At 44.3% G+C, this 17,592-nt stretch overlaps 2 protein-coding genes across 3 annotated transcripts; both read left to right on the forward strand.

Moving 5' to 3' along the window:
• Positions 1-4,623: 4,623 nt before the first annotated feature.
• Positions 4,624-10,507, forward strand: LOC112254412 (transcriptional adapter 3). 2 transcript variants are annotated; one of them, XM_024426981.2, is made up of 9 exons: positions 4,624-4,774; positions 5,273-5,506; positions 5,746-5,993; positions 7,972-8,077; positions 8,265-8,397; positions 8,552-8,655; positions 8,796-8,905; positions 9,125-9,316; positions 9,774-10,507. In XM_024426981.2, exons 2-9 carry the CDS (start codon positions 5,297-5,299, stop codon positions 9,964-9,966), a joined length of 1,296 nt encoding a protein of 431 aa, XP_024282749.1. In that variant the 5' UTR covers positions 4,624-4,774; positions 5,273-5,296; the 3' UTR covers positions 9,967-10,507. The 2 variants fall into 2 exon arrangements, with proteins under 2 accessions (XP_024282749.1, XP_024282751.1); XM_024426983.2 differs by lacking the exon at positions 4,624-4,774 and adding an exon at positions 4,867-4,890.
• An 815-nt stretch (positions 10,508-11,322) lies between these two features.
• On the forward strand, positions 11,323-16,670 carry hmces (5-hydroxymethylcytosine binding, ES cell specific). The gene is made up of 7 exons (XM_024426985.2): positions 11,323-11,481; positions 14,507-14,721; positions 14,869-15,012; positions 15,137-15,349; positions 15,612-15,766; positions 15,880-16,069; positions 16,293-16,670. The coding sequence occupies exons 2-7, from the start codon at positions 14,533-14,535 to the stop codon at positions 16,491-16,493; spliced, it is 1,092 nt and encodes a 363-aa protein (XP_024282753.1). The 5' UTR covers positions 11,323-11,481; positions 14,507-14,532; the 3' UTR covers positions 16,494-16,670.
• Positions 16,671-17,592: the final 922 nt, after the last annotated feature.

Below are 17,592 nucleotides of genomic sequence, written 5' to 3' on the forward strand. Positions count from 1 at the left end.
AAAATAAAAACATGCAATACACTCAAATACTAAACCCAGACAGAAAAAAACAAAAACAGGAGACTCACCCGATGCTCCCCTGCTCCATATCTACCTGTGAAAACACCATCCGTACTCCCGACATCCCCCCCTCTTCCTCCATCTCACCAACCCAGGATGCAGGAATATTGTTTGGCTCTGGGGTGCCCTGCACCCTGGGTCTACCCCCACACTCCTCCCAATCCCCAGTGCTGCAGCTGGCTGGTTTGGAAAAAAATAGGGGAGGCTGAGTCCCCAAACAAAAAACTCCCCACCTCCTCCTGTACCCAGTCCTGAGTCTTGTTAGGTGTGTCCCCACCCAACAGAAGTTGAGGGCCTGGTGAAACCAGCAGCAACCCAGAGGTTTCTCCCACCCCCATCACTCTCTTGACCATCCCCTCCCTCTCACTGTCGGCCAATCGCACCCTCCTCTTCATTCTCTTCTTTGGTGATGGCGGCAGTGGAGAGATACCACACCACCCCCCGCCAGTTCCTCCACCATACCCCTCATCTCTTCCACCAGGGCACTTTCCCCCACTCCACTTGCTCTTCCACCGTCTCCTTCTCCACCACTCCTCCCTCGCTTTCTTCTCTCTCATGCTCCTCCACTCGCTTGCCTTCTTCCGCCGCTTTTCCTGGTTCTCCTACTCCCGTGCCTTCCGTTTCGTTCTCTCTTCCATCTGCCGCTTCTTGCTCCTCCTCCTTCCTTGCGACCCTCCCCTCTGGACCTGTACTCTGGTCATGAGGCATTCTTCCTTCCCCTCCTCTTCTTCCGCCATCCCCCGCTCCTGCTCCCCCCCCAGCCACAGACGCGTATGACCTCTGACGAGCCGGGCACCCCCGCCACAAGTGTGCTGACGAGCCACACCCGTGGCACGCCTTAGGCTCGTCACAATCCTTCGCCTCGTGCTCCCCAGATCCACAAAATCTGCATTTTCTTGCGCTGCACGAGGCGAAGATGTGGCCATAGGCCATACAGCGCCTGCAAAATGGAGGCTGGCGTGCATAAAACAACGTCCCCCTGTCAGCCCCCAGGGAGAACATAGCAGGAGGATGGAGGTAGCCACCATGTCCCTTTGGGTCCTCCCTGAGGAGGGCCTGGAAACCTCTCCTCCCATTCCAAAACCCAAGGGAGTCTTTGAGGTGCCTTGCTGAGGAGACGTTATCCATGTATCTCCCCAGAAAGGCCATCACCTCTTCGTCCTTAACGTATGGGTTGTAAATGTTGACAGTTACAACCCTAAAGTTGTTCTTCGCCAGGCTTGTTATTTCATAGTGGCTCATCGGCCTCTCACCTCCCACTGCTCTTGCCCTTCTCAGGATATCATCGTGTTTCTCCTCTGTATATAGTGCCACGTCGTATGCTCCCTCCAACGAGTTGCCTTGGAAACAAAACACGTCCTTCACCGTCAGCTTTAGAATCCCCATCAATATTATCCTTCCAAAAGTTTCCCGTCCTAAAGGCTCCAACTCCTTTTCCTTCCAAGCAAACCGAATCGTGTTGGCCAGCCCAATCCCAGGGACCGACCGTGTTGATGGATTTAGCACCATCTCTGCAAGGAGAATGGCGCACCCGGCTCACGTTCTCTTCTCTTCCAAAACAATGAAAAAATAAAAACCAAAGTGACTGAGCCTATCTGGTGCAAACAAACACAGAGACAGGAACAATCACCCCACGAAACACTCAAAGAAAATGGCTGCCTAAATATGGTTCCCAATCAGAGACAACGATAATCACCTGCCTCTGATTGAGAACCACTTCAGGCAACCATAGACTTTACTAGATAACTGACTAAGCCACAATCCCAATACCTACTAAAACCCCAAGACAAAACACACCATATAATAAACCCATGTCACACCCTGGCCTGACCAAAATAATAAAGAAAACACAAAATACTAAGACCAGGGCGTGACAATAATAATAATTCAGTGTATTTAATTTTTTTTAAATTACAGCTACTTAGCTAATGTTTTTCTTTGGTGTACAAACACTTATTCATATCAATATTGTACATACATGTGATTGTAAAAGTTTTGTATATTTTGGTTTGGCACATGGCGGGTTATCTGTATTTCCGTACCCCCTTATTGTTCTCTTTTCCCTGACCTTCGGCTAGCAAGGTATGTTGTCCTTGGCTCCAAAATTGTTTAATATAAAACCGTCATAATGTTACACAATGTACTGTTATGCTACCAAACGTTTGTTACAATGTGGATAATATAAAGATTTATGTTAACAAGTTTCACAAAGCTCGCTAACTAGGGTATCTATTGTAACTTGTGAGTACTTGGGACAGTGTTTGAGTGAGTGTCTATGTGCTTGCGCAGGTGCCTGAGAGCTAGGACTGCGCCAAGGGTTAACATAATGTGTGTTGTCTCTTCGTGTGCAGGTATGTCTTTTATTTTGTCTGAATTATGTTCTGTATCATTTTACTTGTATTGTATGGTGTGCTGTTGTGCATTGAATGTGTGCACGCAGCACCTGTTATTTCCTTTTGGCGCTCTTTTGCCTGACCTTCGGCTAGCAAGGTACCTGAGAGCTAGGACTGCGCCAAGGGTTAACATAATGTGTGTTGTGTCTTCGTGGGAAGGGCAAATAAAAATAATTCCACTAGCAGACCTTCAGTTGTGGCAGCATCCTAATTAAAAGTACACAACGCAGAAAGAACCACGCTACATGGGCTTAGTCTCCATAGCAGGCAGCTCCAGATGACCAGTCGCAGGACAGGACGTGTCCATGCCCGGTCTCAGTTGCAGCCATGCTGTGGCCGAAGAGGCAGAATAGTCACACCCTACAGTCAGTCGTAGTCGGTAATGTTGCTGAGGCTGCTGAAGCGGCGTCCTTCTGCTGAACTCCATACGACTGTCTCATGTCCTCCACTGCAGACGGTCGGAGAGGGCGCCCCTGACCGGAGGAATCCCAGGATCTGGTTTGCTGTTTCAAGATGCGAAGAAGACATGGTATACTCTGCTCCAAACGAATCATACGTGTTTCCTATTCTCCACTGGAAAAAAAACGGAAAACTATTTGACGGATGCAGCGATGTGACTGCCTGGTAGCCCACACATTGGGGTGTTACTGCAGCCCCACCTGGTGCTGAGTAATATCCCACAGGTGGAGAAGAGGGGCCATAGGGTTCATGCTGCACGGTCAGCAGGCATAGGGCTCCCAATGGCTCCAGAGAGGAGGTATAATCCACATGGCAGTAGTCCACTGGATACCCCAGAGCCATACTCCACTGGACCGCAGATGGGCGCCATACTGTAGTGGTGTCAGCAAAGTCACAAATCCGGCGAGACAATGAAAAGAGAGAAAACAGGGTCTATGTATTCTACTGGTTTGTGACTCACTGACACCGCTCCCGGTTAGAGGGGAATAAAGCAGTCCAAGAGTTGACACACACAGGGAACTTTATTTACACACACTGATGAAGATGTGCATGGGGATGTACATGACAATAGTTCTGTAAAGGTACAGAGACAAATAGATAATGAATATGCTACACAGGAAATAAATATACTGCATAGGTATGTGCAGAGTGCAATAGAATGAGATAAACTATGCATTAAGGAATGCTAATGGTTAGAACTGGAGCAAAGGACTGTATCTAATAACCATTTATTACATAGTATCACAAGAAGCACTCATGCTAACAATAAACATGTTACCTAATAACATCCAATGATCATAGGACTGTTGCAGTGACCGTATTACCGCCACACCAGCAGTCACAAGTCATGACTGCATTCAAATTCCCTTTGACAGTTCATGGTAATCCCATCCAAAACTGTGCAAATTAGTGGCGTGGATGGTGGTCTACGGCCCTCACTAATGGCATGGTACTTAGCGCTCTATTGTCCTTCTAATCACTCTCTAAACACTTCATGATTGAATTTGAATAATCTGAATGATGAGGACGAATGGTGCGGGGCGGATCAACAGGCTACCGGCCGCCTTTGGCCTCTATTTCCATTGTTTGAGCGGTCAATCGAACATTTTGTCAATAAAATAGATAATCTTTGACAGAGCGTTTTCATTGGATTTCGGTCTGGTCGTCACTAGTTACCACCGCCACAAAGTCATAAACCCCGCCTTTTTCTAAAATGTCTCTTCTTAAAATCTGATTTTAAATCTAACCACCCTGCTAACTTCATGACTAATCCTAACCTTAAATTATGACCAAACAGCAAATGTATGTTTTCATGAATTTTACTATAGCCAATTTTGACTTTGTAGCTGCAGTAACTAGTGGACACCTTGTGGTCGCTGCGACCATCTTTCTGGGCTCTGAACGTCTTTGGACGCATCCATTTGTTGGCCTCACTGTGGGGGAGTTAAATAAAATAAGAATTTAGGCCAAGTGATATTTTTTAATAATAATTGTATTAAGAACTATTGTATTATTACACATAGAACTTCATAAACATGAGTGACAAATACAAATATTTAGATCCTTAATATTCGTTTGATTCCCATTACCGTAAATACACATCCCCAAATATGATATATATTTTTAAATATATGTTTTTACCGGAGATACCATTCTACAATTTAGTGTCTCTGACATTCTTTATTCTTTACTTGGTTATTAGTGAAACAAAAATATTAGTAACAATTGAAGATAATTTAACACTCAGAAAAACGATTTACAAGTTTTCAAAATTGAACACAAATCTCTGTTCCAGAAAATTCTTACCCCCTTTCTTCCGTAGATGGTTCAGTCAATGATGGATGCCAGTCTACGGGTCAGAGGTAAGTTAAATAGTGTTGTGTTAATATTCAAAATTAAGCCAATTTACATGGTGCATTTATAATCAAACCACTGTCTAGTCCAGCTGCATTGGGGGTTCTGATTGATATTGTGAATGGTCAGTTTCGTTTCTGACGCACCGGTCATTCAGCCCATACTGTGTTAAAGCCAGCAAGCTAGCTAACGTTCACGTTATCTTCAATGGAAATCACCCACGTTGTTCCCCGTTCTTGAAACTAATATGAGGAGCCTTTCCAGAGCAGTGGTCCAAGGTTGCTTTATTGACGGATTAGTTTTCTTCTAATCCTGCCACTCCTGGTTCTGAGGGGACCCACAGGATGTGCAGACTTTAGTTCCAGCGCAGTGCCACCCACCTGATTCAACCAGCCCTGACTTTAATAGTTGAATCAAGTGTGAGAGTGAGAGAGAATTGACTTTGTTTCATGATGTCTGTTCATTTTTGTATGACCAATGGTGCACTTGATCTCTCCTCCACATAGACATAGCCCACTCTAACCATCAAGATGAGTGAGTTGAAGGACTGCCCCCCTCTAAAGTACTATGACTTTAAGCCAGTAGAGCATGTCAAGGTGTGCCCCCGCTACACTGCCGTGCTTGGGCGCTCAGAGGACGATGGCATCGGTATTGAAGAGCTGGACACACTGCAGCTGGAGCTGGAGACTCTCCTGTCCTCTGCTAGCCGCCGTCTCAGAGCTCTGGAAGAACAGAGGCAGGTAAGGCAGGAGTCAGTGAGCACATCTCAAATGTTGTCATTAAACAGTTGAGCAGCTTTTATGTCATTGGACAGCCTGAGTTGCCTCCTTACTCTACCTGCTGCTGCTACACCCCCATCTGTAATGTTGGACAGGCAAGATATTTTGCTGCCATAGTGTTTCTGGCACTACAAGTGATACTTGTGTCATCCTTATTTGATAATTACGTTTTGTTGGTGACTGGTACCTATTTTTCTCAGATCCTCACAGACTGGCAGGATAAGAAAGGAGATAAGCGCTTTCTGAAGCTGGGAAAGGACGCAGACCTCTCAGCCTCATCACGTCACAAACCGAAGAAGCAGAAACTCGATGGAAAGGGCAGTCACGGGCCTGGGCCTGGTCCTGGACGACCTAAATCCAAAAATCTGCAGCCCAAAGTCCAGGAGTACGAGTTAAGTGAGGATCCACAGGACATTCCCCGTAATCCTAAGAATGATGCCCCCAACAGGTCGGTGACAATCACATCTCACACAAACAGTGCTCTAAGGCAGTGTTTCACAACCCTGGTCCTCATATCCTCAACAGTAGACATTTTTGTTGTAGCCCTGGACAAACAGCTCATTGAGGGCTGCTTCTTCTTCTTTAAAGTGTTATGGCAAACTACACCTATTGGTGTATTGCCGCCACCTACTGTTTTGGCTGTATATCAGCCCAAATAATTAACAAAATAAAACTGAACAAAATAAACAACACAATGTACACCTTTATTCAGATTCAACTGCCAAAACCCAACCCTACAGGCTCTGGGGCCTGGGAAGGAAGAGCATAGTTGGACAGTATTCTTTGCAATGTTTCGGCAGTGAAATCCTGGAACCCCAAAACCTTTCAGCCGCAGTTTCTTGGACTTTTTCATTTATGCAGTGCAATTAATCAAATGCCCGATAAACACCATACCTGCTAAAAGCTGCTCAACCTTCTTCACAATCAGCATATCAGTTTCCCTCAACTGTTGAACAGCACTGAATCTCCACAGTCTGCGGAGCATCCACCACTATATCTTCAGCTCCCTTCGCGCCTTCAACTATTTCACGTGCCTCCGTGTAGGAGACCTTCTGAATAGCCCTGACCCTTGCCACATCATACTCCTTTACCCTAACCAGGCACTCTGGGGAATTTGGAAGATGGTTGCCATCACAATAACTTCGTACACTCTCAGATTCTTCAACAACATTCCTTTGACACACACTTGATACATGTCCATACCTTTCGCAATTCTGGCAAAACACCAGCTTGGACACAAAAGCTCTCACCGTGTATCTAACATATACCATCTTCACATTTGAAGGGAGATACTCTTCCTCAAACACTAATAATACTGAAAGGCTTTCTTCTTTAATCCCCATCCACTGCATGGTTCAGCCGGCGTGTTCCAACTACTCCTGGTATGCTCCTCGTAAACCACAAGGCCTCCACATCCAATACGACGCCAGAGATGACACCTTTAAAAGGTACTCTGCTACAAAAATCAAAACTCTCCACTTCATAAGTCGATAGTTTGTCGATCCTTAATGCCCTTTCCTTCTGCTCTTTCGACACACAAGAAATCAAAACAAAACCACTTCTGGTCCCTCTGACTGACTCCACCTTTCCCAATGCATCCCTTACCATCATTGATACTTCAAACGGATCCCGCAAAAAGCATCATTGTTAGTGAACCCTACTCCAACCAAAAACCTATACTCATGAACAACTTTAGTCCTTTTTTGTTCGTTTCCTTTATCACAGTCTTTCACTCTTCAGCCAAACTGCAAGTATCCACTCTCCACCAATCTCACTCCCACTGGACCAGAATCATCCTTTACATCTTTGGAACGAGGCCCGAACTCCGCAGTCTCCACCACGGGTACTTCAGGTTCCAAGCTAGAGCATGTATCCCTCTTTTTATACTTGTCGCCAACCTCCTCTACCACCCCGCTTCCCTCTACTCAACTCATTCTCAGCTGTCATCACTACACCTGCCACCGCAATTGATTCACCCTCACTCTTGTCGTGTTCAATTCCTTCTGTAGCTCTTCTAGAAGTTCTGTCCGATCCTCCATTCCATATTCACTCAGGACATATTTCACGTTTCTTCTGTTTCCCTTGTCCACCATCTTCTCCTTCAACAATCCTTCAGAAGGTTTGTACAATCTCCCACTCCATATTTATTCATAATGTTTGTTTCTTCCTTTTTCCATTGTCTGCCATCTTCTTGAACCCATCAGCTTAAGATGTTTTTGGGAAACCGGCTCATTCAGGGCTTGATGATTAGTTGACAAGTTGAATTAGGTGTGCTTGTCCAGGGTCACAATAGAAATGTGTACTGTTGGTGGTACTCAAGGACCAGGGTTGGGAAACACTGCTCTAATGTCACTGACGGTGTTTGGCTGTTTTTCATTGTTCCACATGCAAGATTTTCCAGTGTAATTGTGTCTTGTGTTTTCCAGATTTTGGGCATCAGTAGAGCCATACTGTGCTGACATCACAAATGAAGAAATCCGGGTTCTGGAAGAACTCCTGAAGCCCCCGGATGATGAGGCTGAATACTACAAGGTACAATATTGAATCCTACCCCTTAATGCAATGAGCATAACACGACAAAACTTATAGTAGCTGGCCTCTCAGGTCCCAAGCACTACTAGCCTATCTGATAGAAGGTATTCTGTGACTCATCCTCTGTTACACATTGCCCCAAGGAGAGAACATAGATAAATAATATTGTATTGATTATATTGTGTAGATTCCGGCATTGGGGAAACACTACTCTCAGCGATGGGCTCAGGAGGATCTGCTGGAGGAACAGCGGGAAGGGGCTCGAGCCAACGACAAGAAGAAAAGCCTCATGGGACCACTGTCTGAACTAGATGCCAAAGGTGAGGGCATGCTAGGAGATGGGGATAACAACATACAGCATGTATTGAGTGGATGAGCCTTCACGAATGAGTTGTGTTTTGTCTTCCTCTAGCATCATCAATGAAATAAAATCATGTTTAATTATGTCTGACACAAGGGATTTTATTTTCTTAGATGTGGATGCCCTGTTAAAAAAGTCAGAGTCCCAGCACGACCCACCAGATGATGGTTGTCCTTTTGGTCCTCTTACACAGCGGCTCCTTCAGGCTCTTGTCGAGGTCGCATATTTCAGGCTTTGTTGTTTACGCATACAATTCTAAATGACTTAAACACATCCCTGCAAATAACTAGTTGATTTGAATACTTTAGAATTAAACTGTAGAGCTGAAATTCTTTAAGTATTGTTTCTTTCTTGCAGGAGAATATCATATCACCCATGGAGGATTCTCCAATCCCTGACATATCTGGGAAGGATGGAGGGAACGAGGGGGCTGGGACCTCACCTCGCAGCCAGGGCAAAGCTTTTAGGTAAAGGCATATCCTCCATAAACTAAAATCACTCCGTTATCACCTTGTAGGATACACTCTACAGATACCCTGTAGGAAAATGCTAAATAGCAACAAAGGCTTTGTAGATTACACCAATATATTCCAATCACTGATTGCTTCTTCTGCCACTCAGTCACTTACCAATCAGTCAACTAGATCTTTCTTTCTGCTGACTTTCCCACTCTCCCTATTTCCTAGTGTTCCTCACACGCGCTCTCTCGAGGCACGGATTAAGGAGGAGCTGATGTCTCAGGGGCTGCTGGATTCTGAGGAGCGACCCGGAGCAGGCGGAGACTCCGAGGATGAGGTGCTCGCTGAGCTCCACAAGAGACAGGCTGAACTCAAAGCCCTGAGTGCCCACAACAGATCCCGTAAGCAGGAGTTACTCCGGTGAGAGAACGAGAGAAAAGTGTAGGGGAGAAATGTAAAATGTACATGAGCAATAAGGTTGATTTAAGGTCCTAAAGAACTGTCTGATGACTAAGAAATGTGTCAAACTCATTCCACGGAGGGCCGAGTGTCTGCGGGTTTTCACTCCTCCCTTGGACTTGATTGATGAATTAAGGACACTGATTAGTAAGGAACTCACCTCACCTGGTTGTCTAGGTCTTAATTGAAAGGAAAATCCCCAAAACCAGCAGGCACTTTTGACACCCCTGGTTTAAGACCTAAAAGGAGGGATGTTCTTACATTGATGATAATGAGTTGCACTTATAGAAGGCCCAGTTGCTTCACCTCATCACATGTGCAGTACCTGAACACTCATCAAAAACTAGTACTGGATTTGGCTATTATTCACAACACGCCTCATAGACTTTAACCGTCCCTTCACCGTCCTCCTTTACAGCCTGGCAAAGGAGGAGATGCGGAAGCAGGAGTTGCGGCAGAGGGTCCGGGTGTCTGATAATGAGGTCATGGAGGGCTTCCGTCGCATTATGGCTGCCAGGCAGAAGAAACGCACACCGACAAAGAAGGAGAAGGATCAGGCATGGAAAGCACTGAAGGAAAGAGACAGCATCCTCAAGCTGTTGGATGGGTAGAGGGACAATCATTTAGGGTGGGTGTGGGAAGGGGTAGTTTCAGTCTGCCAATGAGTATATACTGTTGTATATGTGTGTGTGTGTGTGTGTGTCTGGTCATATGCTTCCATGCTCTAGTGGCCATAAGCATTTTATCACGTTTTCTTACTCTATATAACTATCCAATGGAAGTACAGTGAATACCTGCAATGATGTAGCATGATTGTCATAGTTGTTGAAAATGGAGGCATGCATTTTTTGATAATTTGTGTATTCTTGTATGAGTATGTTAACTCAACTTTCAGTGCACTGTATTCACTGTTTGACCAACCTCACCAGAGGAGCTTATGATGATTTCATGTGGTACTCTGTGTGCATTAATGGCATTTGTTTTCTGAGACTAACTAGTATTGTTTTCCACTGGCATTTTCCAAGTTCTGTTGTTGATTTTGTTTACATTTTATTTAATGTTTATAGTGTATCTCTAGTATGGAAACTAGACTAAACTAACTAAAACGTAATGTGTGAAAAAATAAATATCAGGAAAAGGGTTGTGAGGGAATATCAATGTGATGTGCAATTTACTTTCACACTACATAACGTTGCAAAACATTTAACCAACTCAACTGGTCGGGATGAAATGGAGAGAAGGTTGGAGAAGCAACAGATGTGCTGGAATGCGAACGATATGAGTGTTGGTTCTGATGGTATGGAGTGGGAAGATGAGGGTCAAGGAGCGGAATGGTCAGTAGTGGAAAGACAGAGATTATGATACAGAAAGCAGTAGAGTGTATAGTAAAGAAAGTATATAGAGGATCAAGGTAGGAAGCAAGAGTAATGTGTTGGAATGGAAAGTGGTGATGGTGTTTGAGACCACAGGTCCTCATTTACATCTGACTAACCAATGCTGTAGAGAAAGAGGTGGGTGAAGTCAAATTAGCTCCGTTCATTGGAAATGGTAGATTGTTCATATTTTGTGGTAGCCAGGGTCAGCAAGAGAAGATTCTGAAAATGCTTAATTTTTAATTGGAATAATATGAAAAGCCATGTCCCAGGTGCTTATTCTAGGTTGAGGGGAGTCATCACTGGGGTCCCAATATATGTCCATAGATGATATTTAAGAAATGTGAAGGGAGGAAGAGTCATTGAGGCCAAAAGGTTGATCAGTAGGAAAGAGGGTCAAATAAGTGAAAGCTTATCAGTGCTGCTGAGGTTAGAAGGTTTTGCCTGGAAAAGTAAAGATTCCTTAGTTTAAATGTCAGATAATTTGTCCCATCCCCATTGCGGTGTATTAAATGCCAAATAATTTAACATGTAGCTAGCTGTACAATGTAAAAGAAGGAAAAGATGTACCCAGATCATGATTGATCGTATATTCCATCACAGTAGGTAGCGACATGCACAACGTTTGTTTGCGTAACCGACACGATATCAGAAGAAGAATAACCATCTGAACGCGCCCTCTGACTTATGCTGCAGTGACTGGCAAATCGAGACGAAGTCCAGTCCGAAACAACAGAAATTTCACAAACAACGGTAAATCACCACTATGTAAATACTTATATTTGGTTCTCCCATTTTTACCATGCATCGAAAGATTTGTCAGCTATCTGAAGTTGAACCGTGGCTTCCTAGGCAGTTAGCTGAAAATAAAGTTACATGGTTGACTTGGTAGCTAGCAAGCTAAGCTAACAGATAGTTCACGTTACTGGTAGATCGATATAGCTAGCTATTAGCTAATGCTTCTTGAGTCACCTTGGAAAATGTTTAGTTTGTCAGTTCGCATACCCAATGCTTTCCAGAAGATACCGAATCTACTGTTACATTTGTTTACACCGAGCTGCACTGTCATTGGGGTCGGAACTAGCCAGCAGATCCAACCCACTTGCTTACAGCTGTACTAGGGTCTGACAGCCTTCCTGTGTAGATTAATGCCATATGTCCACCAGATACATGCATTTTGCCATATGTTGTTTTTGCCAGATGTCTAGCCCACATTTTCTGTACATCATGACCCTTGCAAGATTGCAGAACAGTTTGCAGCATAGAGAAGACCATTTTCGCTCAGATGAACAGATGAAAGTTATTATCCTGTTGACCTAATGGTTTCATAGGATGGCAGAGCTACCAAGAGACTGGTGCGCACAACGGCATATTACAACAATGAATCTAGTTTGTTTCTATTCTTTCCACTCATCTCTAGCAACATCAACAAATTGAACTGGTTGTTCCCATATAGAGTACTGATTTCAAATCACTAGCTTGCTCTGCGTGATGGCATGCTAAATTACACACTGAAAAGTGCTGTGTGTATTAATTCTGTACTGTGTTCTGTTGGCTACCCAAGTATAGTAATGATGAATTGTCTGTGTCATTCTTACCAGAGATTAATTTCCAGTCATTCATCCAGTATCTTCTCCTCTCTAACTACACAATTGTCATCATAATTTGGCCTCAGTATGGTGCAACCCCCGCCATGGGACACGCATAATGAACTTCCATTTGTACCACTGCACGATAATGCAACTCCCGAGTTGAAAATATTGAATGCATGCGGTACACAGAACGCACCGCAGCCTAGTGCGGCATCCCAAATGTAGCATTGCGGACTGTTCCATTAACAATTAATAACTTCCGCCAGAGAGTGAATAGTTTGTATCTGATGGACATGAAGCTAAATAGGAATAACCCCCTTTTTTTTCTAAATTCGCCTAAAATGACACCCAAATCTAACTGCCTGAAGCAAGGATATGCATATTCTTGGTACTATTTGAAAGAAAACACTTTGAAGTTTGTGGAAATGTGAAAGGAATGTAGGAGAATATAACACAATAGATCTGGTAGATGAAAATACATCACCATCTTTGAAATGCAACAGCAAGGTCCCAAATCTAGCCAAATCGTAACTCCTCCATATTTTTGTCCAAATGAAAAAGGCTTGCTGTCGCACAAGGTTAGCAGTAACATTTTGCGACATATACTGGGTTTCTGCATACTCCCGTAAAGCCCAGATCATTAGCTTTGTTTGACCCCGATTGGTGCTTATTTGACAGTGACAGTCAAATCAAGTGAAGACCGCCCACGTCATCGGCGTGCCATGAAGGCGTGGCTCTCTGACCAAATTTGGTGTCCTATAGGATATACTACACTCCTAATGATATAGTGAAGTCTGGTTACGTTTTAGGATCGCTGAGGAATAAATACGAATGTTATTTAGGGTTATGTTTTCACGGATTCCTTTCTTTGCAAATTGAACGAGTGGAAATACAAAATCGGATCGTGCTATATGGACCTTTTTTAGGATTTGAAAAATGATTTTTATCGAACAAAACAACACTTCATGTTATCTCTGGGACCCTTTGGATGATAAATCAGAGCAAGATTTCAGAATGTAAGTACACATTCCACCTTCGGAGGCGAATTTATCAAACCTACCGCTGTGAAAAAAGTGTTTTGTTGTTAGGAGCTCTCCTCAAACAATAGCATGGCATTTTTTATCCGCAGTAATAGCTACTGTAAATTGGACAGAGCAGTTTAGGCTAACAAGAATTTAGGCTTTCAGCTGATATAAGACTTGTATGTACCGACATTTGTTGTTTCTCTAAAATCTGCGATCGTGACACACGGTGCTAAATTATTTACAACTGTCCAGTTGACGGGACGCCTATCCCTATGAAGTTTAAGACACTGTGGAGCCGGAGCAAGATATGGCTTGGAAAACGTACCACAATCCAGGGGTAAGAAATGCGTTGTACTATGAATTGTTACATTAACCCAACTGTTAAACCGAGAAGATTGAACGACTGCTGTTTTTTAGCAGTCGTTCAATCTTCCCTGTGTAACAGCTGGGTTAATAGTACAATTTGGAGTATAATGCATTTATCATCCCTGGATTAAGGTACGTTTTCCGAGCCACATCTCGAGCCAGCTCTGCGGTGTCTTAACCTATACATGAAGCCTGTCCAACCCTAGTGCATCTGTAAGCAAGCAGGTCGGATCTGCTGGCTAGGTTCAGAAAGCAATCATGGTTACATTAAGACAGGTAGAGCCAGCACAAGATATTGGTCGGAAAACGTACCTGGGATGTCACTGTACTGCAAATTGTACCTCTATCCACACTACTCTATCGAGATTGATATACTGCTAGTTTTCCTGGGAAACTGCCCATTCCGTCCTCATACTAGCTAGCAATAGCCACAGCAGAACAACAAAAAAACTGATTGGCTGACACTGCCATTCCATAATGGCCACGGTGGCTACTGCTAGCTAGCATGTTTTCTGGGAAAACAAGCAGCTTTTAAATCTTCTCGATGTATCGTTGTGACTTGCCTAGTTAAATAAAATTGTGGAAATTGGTCAAATTTGGAGTACAGTGGCATATCTCATCCCTGCATTGAGGTTCATTTTCCGACCCATATCTCGCACTGACAAGATAATGTTACCATGATTGCGTTCCGACCCCAGTTCAGCTCAGTGTAAACAAGCGCAATGGTAGGGTCGGTATCTACTGGCAAACCCAATGCATGCATTTCATGACTGCATGTTGTTGTTATTCCATCAGACTGCACTGGGACTACTGGGCTGAGGATGTGCGGGAGGACTGCATGCACCCTGGCGGCAGATGAAGTCAGCCGCGCCTCCCAGTACAGAGACCGAGGAGGGCAGCGTCGACAGCCAAGGTGGAAAGACGGAGATTCTGATAAGTACCGACCTTCCTACAACAAGAGCCCCCAGTCTTTGAGCCCAGTCTTGTTGTCCCAAAGACATTTTGTTAAGGTAAGTATAGTTGTGCAACTGAAGCAGATCAACTGATCCTGGCCAGGAGGGCTGGATGTTTCTTTTGGGGGGCGTCATTTGCGCCTTGCCTGGAGGAAAAGATTTGTGTATTAACCAGATGGTCCCCATCCAACCCTTTTCTCTCAGAATGCCCCAGTGGATGAATGTGTGCTGGCAGTGATGCGTTGGGGCCTGGTGCCTGCCTGGTTCAAGGAGAATGACCCAAACAAGATGCAGTATAGCACCAACAACTGTCGCAGTGAGACCCTGCTAGAGAAGAAGTCCTACAAGGTGTGGAGTGAGTTTGATTAATCTCCACATGAAATGCACATAACTCATTGTCAACAGGGACAACGTGCATCCTCAAACGGTTTCCATGTGTATTAGTGAATGTTTGTGTACTATTTCATTTCAGGATCCGCTGTTGAAAGGACAGCGCTGTGTCATCCTGGCTGATGGCTTTTATGAATGGAGGAGGCAGGAGAAAGACAAGCAGCCCTTCTTCATCTATTTCCCCCAGACTCAAGGACCCGTTCATGTGAAAACAGAGGACCAGGATGAGGGAACACCCTGTAAGGAGGATCTACAGACATGCAGTTCTGAGGAAGGCTCTGTAGACCAGAAAGAGGTGAGCTGCTGACACACATGGACCATGCATCACTGAGCAAACACAGAAAACTGACAACATTCAGAGTAAGATGCTTGAGTCTGATTATACTGATGATATCCCCCATCCGCTGCCCTTTCTCTCCCCCCCTCAAAAACACCCTTTTTGACTCCATTCAGACCCATTTGTGATCTTTCTCTGTTTTTAGTCTGCAGAAATGAAATAATTTGAGCATTGCCTTTTGAGCATATATACCTTGCCTATTTGTGTGTCTCTTGTGTAGGAGGACAAAGAAGACCATGAGTGGAGAGGATGGCGGTTGCTGACCATTGCAGGACTGTTTGACTGCTGGACTCCCCCTAGTGGTGGAGATCCCCTCTACACCTACACTGTGATCACTATGGATGCATCCCCTAATCTTCAAGGCATCCATGACCGGTAAGGGCCTCAGTCTCAAGCATTACTCTCTCTTTGAGTAAATTGAGTATGTTCTGTGTATATGAGAGTTTGTGTATGATGTAGACTTACCAATGATTGTGATTGACATACAGGATGCCAGCGATTCTCGATGGGGAAGAGGAGGTCAGAAGATGGCTGGATTTTGGTGAGGTCAAGTCATTAGATGCCCTTAAATTGCTTCAGTCCAAAAATACACTGACCTTTCACCCTGTCTCCTCATTTGTCAACAACTCTCGAAACAACTCCCCTGAGTGCCTGCAGCCAGTGGATCTTCAAGCTAAGGTACAACAGCTTGGCCTCACTACATACCCATATTTGAGATGTCTGATGATGTGTTCCAACCATTGAATTTCTCATGATCATTAGAAAGGTGGGCCCAGACTGAACATTTCACATATTTACTAAAAATCTAGATTTAAAACCTAAAGAGAAAATGTATAATTGGCTCCATACAATACTACTTGTTCCTCCCTGCCTCCACTTACCCCCTCATCACCTTCCCCAGGAGACCAAGCCTTCAGCCAGCAGTAAGATGATGATGGGCTGGCTGAAGAGCAGCACGCACCCAAAGAGGAAAGAGTCAGACACTGGGGAAGTCAAACAGGAGGGGCACACAAGAGAGACCAGGCCTGAGAAGCAGCTGAAGACTGCAGGGCCTCTCCAACAGTGGCTGCAGGGAGCCAATAAGAAACCCAGGACCAACTGAGTGGGACAGAAACATTGACTGACTGAAGAGAGAAGGGAACAAAAAAAATTTTTAGACCTCATTGTCTTGATATTGCGGTGTGTTGATTGATGTGGAAAAGAGGAAATGGTTTCTGATTATTGTTATGTCTGTCTGGTAATGGTTAAAGATAGTTATTAAACATTTTTCAGATTTTGATGGTTCTGTCATGTGTCTGCCTTCGAAAGTGACCAATTTTGACATTTTATGTACGAGCAGTAAACCGAAGAATAGAAATACAGAGTGCCCCCATGCAAAACTAAAACTGTCAATGTATTCCCAAGAGTATACTATTGATTATATACTGAACAAACATAAACCCAACATGCAACCATTTCAAAGATTCTACTGAGTTACAGATCATAGAAGGAAATCAGTCCATTTAAATTAATTAATTAGGTGCTAATCTATGGATTTCACATGACTGGGTAGGGGCACAGCCCTGGATGGGCTGGAAAGGTTTAGGTCCACCCAATCAGAAGGAGCATTTCCCCACAAAAGGGACTTATTACAGACAGAAATACTCTTCAGCACCCCCCTCAGATGATCAGGCAGGTGAAGAAGCTGGAAGTGGCGGTCCTGGGCTGGTGTGGTTTCACTTGGTCTGTGGTTGTGAGGCCAGTTGGATGTACTGTCAAGTTCTCTAAAATGACATTTATGGTGGCTTATGGTAGAGAAACTAAAATGTCAATCTCTGGCAACAGCTCTGTTGGACATTCCTGCAGTCAGCATGCCAATTGCACGCACTCAACTTGAGACATCTGACATTGTGTGAAAAATCTGCATATTTTTGTGGCCTTTTATTGTCCCCAGCACAATGTGCACCTGTGTAATGATCATGCTGTTTAATCAGCTTCTTTATATGCCACACCTGTCAGGTGGATGGATTAGCCAGGCTGTTTCACATCCGGCCGTGATGGGGAGTCCTGTAGGGCGGCGCACAATTGGCCCAGCATCGTCCAGATTTGGCCATTTTAAATAATTTGTGAACCGATTTGCCTGGTTAAATGAAATAATCTTGGCAAAGGAGAAATGCTCACTAACAGGGATGAAAACAAATTTGTGTACAACAATTGAGAGA

Source organism: Oncorhynchus tshawytscha, linkage group LG07, assembly GCF_018296145.1.
Source record: "Oncorhynchus tshawytscha isolate Ot180627B linkage group LG07, Otsh_v2.0, whole genome shotgun sequence".
In the NCBI taxonomy this organism is placed as follows: Eukaryota; Metazoa; Chordata; class Actinopteri; order Salmoniformes; family Salmonidae; genus Oncorhynchus; species Oncorhynchus tshawytscha.